The sequence below is a fragment of the Lupinus angustifolius genome, chromosome LG17 (genome assembly GCF_001865875.1).
Source record: "Lupinus angustifolius cultivar Tanjil chromosome LG17, LupAngTanjil_v1.0, whole genome shotgun sequence".
NCBI classification, from domain to species: Eukaryota; Viridiplantae; Streptophyta; class Magnoliopsida; order Fabales; family Fabaceae; genus Lupinus; species Lupinus angustifolius.
Genome location: NC_032025.1, coordinates 18861086 through 18869390, shown reverse-complemented (window position 1 = coordinate 18869390; position 8305 = coordinate 18861086). Strand labels below are relative to the sequence as shown.

The 8305-nt window shown below is 45.1% G+C and overlaps 1 protein-coding gene across 1 annotated transcript; it reads right to left on the bottom strand.

Annotated features, from left to right (window-relative positions):
- On the bottom strand, positions 5105-6390 carry LOC109330987 (NADH-ubiquinone oxidoreductase chain 5-like; the record flags this gene model as incomplete). The annotated part of the gene is made up of 1 exon (XM_019565263.1): positions 5105-6390. A coding segment is annotated over one exon (576 nt), but the record flags the coding sequence as incomplete, so codon positions are not given.

Here is an 8305-nt window from a genome sequence, read left to right as displayed (position 1 = left end):
TCCGATTCCCCTTATTCAATAGGGGCTTGGCTTAGATGGCTTTGCTCCTGTCCGATTTGGAATCAATATAAAATATGGGGGAAAGCATCGAATCCTCTCTTTTCACGAATCCGCAGAAATAAGACGTCGAAGGTGAAGAATAGGCTCTTAGATGTGGCATTACCAGACGTAAATCAGAAGGTTAGAACGAATAAGCTAGCTCTTTGCAAGAAGGAGTTTTTTTATGGACAAATGCCAAATGCAAAGAAAGCTGATACTTCCAATACCTTTGTTCTACTGGTGAATGGAATAAGGCCTTAAGGCAGGCTTTCCTATATGGAGAGAATCCACAAACAAGTAGGAAGAAGTGGGGAGCAGCAAAAGGCATAAGGGGAAGCGGCGGATTCCCCGGAAAGATAGACTCAATCTTCGCTCTATCCAATGATGAATTGAAAAAGTAATATAATTAATTAATAAAAGGCATCGACTAGGTGCTTTCCTATCTAGTTGGTGGAGAGAGTCTAACCAACTCCCTCGCATAAATAAGGATTGCCTGATTCTTATGTCTAGGGGCCATAAACCGATAGAGGTGAGTAAATTTGTGCATTCTGGAAGGGAAAAAAAGAGTAAATTAGTAAGCTAATTACTGATTAACTGCTCACCAACATTTGGTTTATCAACCCCACTCCTCGCACAAGGAGACCTTGGTTAGAAGGTGACCCTTCCCTCGGACGGTGAAACATCCGTTCGTTTAGGCGAGTCTTCACGTTCCGTTTAGAGGATAAAGTTTTGTTTGTCCAACAGCAGTGTTGGACGTCTGGGGTTGGTTCACTGCTAAAGCCCTTCCCTCAGGACCGTGATGAAGTGGCACATTAGTCCAAAAAAAACTAACTAACTGTGGATCTGTGCGAGACACCTTCAAGTGCCTTGCAACGACAGGAGCATCCAAGAAGTATTGGAGGAGAACACCCGGGTCGACAGCAACGATATTATACCATAAAACATAGTTAAGCCACTGGGCCATCCAACCCTTAATCAAGGTCTACTCAGTAATCCACGCCATTGAGTCGCTAACATAGAGACTATCTGGAGGGACAATGAGATCCTTAGGCTTGTAAGCCTCCCGAAGCATCTGTATAAGATTACCTCGGAGATAAGGGTCAAATGGTTTCCCACGGCCTAACAAGACTTCTATCTAAGGGCATAGACCGTTTAGATCGCTAAGAGCCTCCGAATGCGAGGCGATTGTCGATGTGGCAGCGAAGAAATAGTCCGATAACCGAAACCACCTCTTCCTTCTAACGGGGCCTTTATAGCTGGTAGTTTAACCTACCAGTTATAAATGTTTCGACGGATCGCCCCGAGTATTTCTACTCTATCATCCGCCGCTCGCGCTCGTCGACGCCATTCTTATAATGGTCTATAAGGGAGAGGTAAAACTCTCCTCCACAAGAAAGTTGATAGTCCTTGGGGATAAGACAGAAGGCCAGATGACCGCAAGTAACTTGTTCCATAGATATCGAACCCACGAGCATTCTTGTTTATACACATTAGATGTTATATAAACAATGTACTCGGGTTTGTTTGATAGCTAATGGATAAGAACCGCGGACAGGTAGGTCCCTGCATGGACTTCCTGGAAGAACATAAATGACATCACTGTGGTTGCTTGTGACATCAACACGAGACGAGATGTTGAGTTGGCAACAACTCTCATCATGTCGAGTGGTCACATCAACTACAGGAAGACATCTAAGATCTTCCTTAAGAAGCATACAGACAACATCGTATAATCGAAAGATGACACCATACTTGTAGGTATCTAAATCTACCTTAGGTATGTGCCACGTTCTTATATACAATGGTGCATCCATAAAATACCGTATAGTCACACCAGGCGACAATGCCACTTCCGCGTACCATTTTAGGTATTTAAGATACATCTTTATCCAACCCTGATATAGAGTATACTCCATGAGTTCCTCATGATCAGAGTGTAGAAAAAAATAAGAGGGAGGTAATACTAGATCTTTTGGAACGTACTGTTCTCGAAGAAAAGCAATTACCCGTCCTCTAATTTCAGATGTAACTACATTACCAACAATGGTTTGTAACCACAGATCACACGGTAATTTACCGTATAATCTCATTATCAAGAGTCTTTTAGCACGTTTACCGTGTTTAGGACTCATCAGACGCCTTGATGCTGCTCTAAAACCTAATCCGGCTAACCGCAATTCTGTGGATAGACGAAGAGGTCTGTCATGGGTGAGACAAAAGTAGTACCACCCAATTGGAGAAGCAGCTGCTACCAGTTTTCGGATTGATAATGGTGACACATCACGTGTCATATTACGAATCCTAAACCGTTTAGCAAACTCCACTGCGCCTAATGGCGAAACTAAAGATTTCGACCTTGATACCTCTACACCCAGTTGGTCCAAATACTTAGTGTAAAGGGCAGCTACTTTATCATCGGCGATGACTAGATGCTTTTCATACTGAGGTCGAGGTTGTAGGCCCCCCTGTGTGTAAACTTCTTCCACATGGGGAAGGAAAGGAGCTCTTTTGCTTTTGGGGACATGTAAGACAGCCTAGCAGATCCTTTTTCATGTCCATCAAAGGTGATCCGGGAAGACGATTTCCGACATTCACCATCAAAAGGAGGGGTATACTTCTGTCCATGCCTGTTTCAAGTTCCTTATCACCCATATGCCTATTTTTCAAGAATAAGGGCTTAGCCTTTGCTCTAATGCCTCTGGCAACTAGTTCCCTTGCTGATTTGATTCCACTCCTTCATGCCATTCTATTGTTTGCAAACGAGTGAAAGGCGGAGTGACTAGGCTTTGGATTCGACAGTTGGGATAGGAATTCAGCCAATCTTTCCCATTTTCAACCAAAAATCCCGCTTTCTTACTATATGGTTATACTGCTTCTAAAGAAAGATAAGATAACTGGGTAAAGTAATCGTATTGTATTCTATACCAGGGAGAAGCTAAAGTCCAAAACGATTCCTCTCCTTGTCAAGCAGAAAATCCCTAGCCATAGCTTTCACTGTCTTACTCGCTGGCAACTGCCACTGCAAGCAGAGGGGCTTCAGGGATTACCTCAGCTCAGTGGAAAGCGAAGGGTCAAATCCTGGAGAAGGCGAAGGAATGGAGACAGGCCAATAGGGACAGCGGTAACGGGAGTTCGAGTAAAAGGCTGGCTTGTAGTACGAAGGTAGGAGTAGGAGTTTTTTTCGGGAAAGGATGGAGTTCTTTCTTTTTAGTAGGAAGGCAAAGTAGCTGAATCAGCTGCAAGCTGGACTGACTAAGTGCAATGCTCGGAAATCTTCAACTGGGCTTGAAAGCGTTCACTAAATGAAAGCTTGCTTGGCATGAAGTACGCATTCAGCTAATGGCATTTAGGTTTGGCATGCTTTGGAATCTAGTGAATAAGTGAGCATTCAGCTTTGGCTGTCATATCTTTCTTCTCCCCCTCTCGAGACAAAGAGGTAGCTCAAAAAAGGAAGATTGGCTTAGCGTCTGATAGCTTTGACAAAGAGAGCAATAGACTCCCCTGCTTCACCTGAACCCTCTATTCATTCAACAGAAGCCAGGGGCTGATTGAACGTAATGGGTTGCTGCATCTCATGCGATTGGAAGAGCACGAGAAGGACAAGCTACTGACTTGAGACTTCCTGTTCTATTGGAAGAGAGATGAGATTCCTTAATTGAATCGGGGAAGCACTTCCCTTTTCCAGCCTGAGAGTTCTGTACTTTCTGCCTTCAAGCCCTGTTTAAGCTTCCACGCATGTAAGGGCGCGGAAGAAGAGCAGCCTTTAGGTAAGGAAGGACAACCACGGGAGAGGGAAATAAAAGGGGCAATTCCTCCCATTGAGAAAGGGAAAAGCCCAGGAGAAAAGTTTATTTATAGGATATAGGAGGAGTCCCGCCCAACAAGAGGCCTGGAGCTGCAAGCAACTCGACTAGAAGGAGTGGAGCGGAGCAGCATCGGGATAGGATGGACTAATAGCTTGAGTTCTCCACTGAGCTTTCTTGATTATCCAATAACTGAACTAGGCTTTGGGAAAGACATCCAAGGGAATAAGCAACCAAGTCAGAAAGAGGCACGAGCTCTTCCTTGGAAGGCCGGGTTAAGCCCAGGAAGGGTAGAAGGAGGAGCTAAAGGCCAGAGGGATCAGAGGTCCGTCCCACTATTAAGTCAAAGATCCACGAGCCAATCGATTAGAAAATAACTTCCCTTGAACTGAAAGCAGGAACTCCCACTCTTCAATCAATCACTTTCCTTTCACTTCCACGCATGCAAGGGCCTGACCGACCTCAGGCAGGAAGAAGGCAGTTCGTAGTCAGCCAGGCAAGGAGCTTACTTAAAGGGATGGGGCAGTCCCAGCACTCGAAGTAAAAGCATTAGATAGAGGAGTGGAAAGAAAGGTCTCCCATTCTATTACTGGGACTTAGAACATTCTCTCTCTTAGGGAAAGCACTCGGTCCAACAGAGAGAGAAATAAAGGAAAAGGGGAGCCTGCAACTGGAATGCAGAGAAAGGGGGTTGATCAATAGCATTGCTGATTGATAAAAGTCTGTAGCCAGAACCGTCGATTGAGAGGGATCACCTTCTCTCATTGATGAGGATGGAACAAGATTATGAAGAAGGCGGCGAAAGTATAGAGGAAAATCCGGGAAGAGAACAAGGAGATCTCTGAAAAGGGGAGGCAAGGAAGTAGTAGAAATGTTGAAGAGGAGACAACCCGCTCTTGAACTTAAGACTATGCGCGTCGCGTGCTCGATCTAGCAATTGTTTTGATGAACTGTCATTAAAAAAGAAAGAAGAGAAAGAAATGGGAGTTGGCGCCTACATAACAGGTCGCTTGCTTACCAAGCCATCCTGGCTTTTCGCTCCTCCAGTTCGATTCTTATTATTATTGACTTGACTTATAATTATAAAAACTACTTACTATCAAAATTAAAGACGATCGATTATCTACCCAAGAAGATAGAGAGTCCCACATACGATAAAAGGTCACAAATAGAGTTGAACCAAGTAACATTGCAAAGGCATAATGATAGTAGGGTCGGGATATCCCCGCCCTCCGAACCGGACGTGAAGGTCTCCCCTCATCCGGCTCTCTGCAGGGGAATCTCCACTCACTGCTTCCCCTAATATCCTCCCTTTACTTTACCACATCATGGGGGTTTACAGGAGATCCCAGAGGCTCGCTCGGAAAGGCAGCTATACCATACCTTTTGACTCAACTCTACTCTAGTAGTCACTGGACTCACTATAGTAGTCCGTCCGGCTGCTCTTGCTGAAATCATTACTCTTCATTCTCCCGTGCTCTAGCAATTGCGCTCCCTAGACCACTACCATGTAGTTAGGTAGAGAAAAAAAATCCGTAGTGACGGGAATCTGGGGATCCCTATAAATATAAAATTTTAAGAATATATATAGAGAAGCTACCTTTCTCTCACTCAATAGATGTATCTGGTCTGGTACGGTACAGTACAATACGAGACGATGGAATGCAATGGGATGGATGGTAGAGGGCTGCCTGCGCCCAAAAGCGATGATTCACTTGTCCCCTTGTCCATAGGGACCTCGTGGCATACAACCGAAACGACTCCCGCTATATAGCCGCCCCTCTCTCTCTTTTTACAGCCTCGTGGACGGACTAAAGAAGGGAAGTTAAAGAACGGGGCAGTGAAGGCTCGAGAAGTAGACAGCAAGCTTTTCTCAGCCCCCTTTTCTATTATTTATTATTATTAAAGCGCTAGCGCGCCCCTATCTCTAATCTAAAGGGGCGTAAGCACTTCACTCGCTAGGGGATGGGATTCATTCACTTGCATTCCTGCTAGCACTACAAAAAGCTCCGGTCTGAACGCCCCTACTACTGCTTTGCAGCCTTTCCTCGGGTTCGTAGAGTCGGGTTTCCCGTTTACCCACAACGGAGGAGCCGCCCCCACCAGACCAGGCAGGCGGCCACGGGTCATAACGCACTCTTCGCACAACAAATCCACTTTGAAGTTGACTTATCCGCTCGGCCAATCGTCGGAATGTGTACGAGATACCATAAGGGCCCAATATCTCAATAGCACCTTTGTCTAAAGCTTCGAATGAGACTTCATATCCGAAACGCAGGAACGATCTGACTAGAAAGTCATTCAAAACTTGATCGAAGAACCAGCGTTTATTGAAGAAGCTATAGAGTCGATTACTAAAAGTACTCGTTTGAAAGGCTCGTTGGAATTGATCCGCTACGGGATTTACATTATACGCAACAGAAGCACCTGAAGTACTAAACAGAATAGGTATTAGTTTGGTAATGGTTGGAGCAGCAAACTCGGATTCGGCAAGAATATCATTTTTTGGTAGTACGAAGGGGGAATTGGCCCAAAAATTTGATAGGGGTCAAGACGCAGCCCCTACTCACTTATGCGCCGGCGGCTGACTCAAGTGCCCCCCGAACCGCGCGAAATGGTCGCCTATTACACGGCTCACTAACTCTGCCTGGGGTGTGGGGGTACCTCTTATTCGTCGGCGGTCCGGCGCACCCCTACTCACTTAAAGGATGCTGCTTAATTACGAAGGAAATTATTTCTTAATCTAGAGAGTTCCCTTTCGTTAAGCGCATCGAGCCAGGAGTGGACATCATCATCTGCAGACAAATCCAGATCCTCTTTCATCATTAGCTTAGCTAAAGTGGAATAGTATGACTGGCTTTCCGGAAAATGAGACGAAACCCGCTTTATCAATAACTAACTTATCTATCTTTGGCCACTGAAAACCGTACGGAAGCCTGACTTTGGGGTATAGGGAGAGATTATCAAGATCTGCAACATCATACTTGTTGTCCCTACTCAACTCAACTTATTAACTGCCCGTTCAAGGCGACTGATCTTCTCCATCAGAGGATCGGACGGTTGTGGTGGGACGTATGGCACTATCTGATTCATGGGAGTGAGAGCCAAGGACACGGCCGGTACTGCAGGAGGTTTTCTTCGCGTTTGTACGTTATTTAAATCATTCTAGCCTTTCGCTTTCTGCCCTAGGTTGTGAACTCGACATGGCTTGCGGGAATATGGGGTTTAAAAGTGAAGCAGGTGACATATATAAGATCGAGCGCGTGGATCTGTTAAAAAAAACCACTAGGAGAGGAGAGTAGCTTAGATAGTATGCCTCGACCGGAAGCCTGATCGCTCTAGGCTGTCTTTCCGACAGTGCAGTTTACTTAGCTTAGGGGAGTCACGTTTTTGATAAATGAAAAGTAGATCGATCCGCTTCTCCTTAAATAAAAATAAAGTAATAAAGAACTAGCCTAGTGGAATATGTAGTCCGGATTACGGTAGCAGTTCCCCAATAACGGTTACAGCAGGTCTCTTAGAGCCAGTTCTAGTAATAAGGATTCTAACTATTGGAAATATTTATTGGTAGTACGGGGGAATCAGCTTCATTCAATGCCAGCATCTCTCTCAGCTGCAAGAAGATCAACTGCATTGCCAAGCTCCAACTCTGCTTTTAGCTTTAGTCGGCTGAGCTACTCTCCTCCTGGAGTTAGGAATCGGCAAGAGAGAAGAGGGACGTACTTAACAAGGAAGTGGAATCAATCCCGTTTGCTACAGGATTCTTTCGATCTGGTAAACCCCTTTTTACTCTAAAGTAAAATCTCAGTTTGCCCGGTCTAACAGCGTATTGTCCCATCTCCTAGCTCAAACTAAGAGCAGTTTTGGAATGAAACTTCCTCCCTATTCCTATGGGTCGAGTGAGCTCTTGCTTCTCCGCTTCGAGTAGCCGACTCGCCCTTTCTTACCAGATATTGGATTCCCTAAAAGATGCCGAGCCAAGATCAGGTGATTTTCTTCCTCTAGTTAGGCATAGTCCGAATTAGCTCGTCAGTGGTAGAAGCTGGTTCATCGGCTTAAGCCAGTCAATCTATCCAAAGAGCCTACCCTACGCTATAATAGATTAAGCTCCAGCTGCGCTTTGCTGATTTCTTTCTCAATCCTGAATCCGAACTTGCAACTTTCATCACGAAAGACGCTTTCTCAGTATCTATTCAATTCGGACTTCATGCTCACTTCAGAAATTAAGCTAATAAGGCCTAAAGCTGAGCGACGAGTCCAAACATCTGGCATGAGAATCCAGCGAAGTAGAGCGATAAGCACACTATCGATTGATCCAAAGAAGCTTAACGACAACTTCAATTACCGGGGTGGAAATGGACATATTAAAACCTCTTTAGTTTAGCGGATGTGGCACTTTAATTTCTAGCTAGTCGTTCCTCTGTCGAGCTACCACGCTCTTTCACCCTCTACAACTCGCTTTT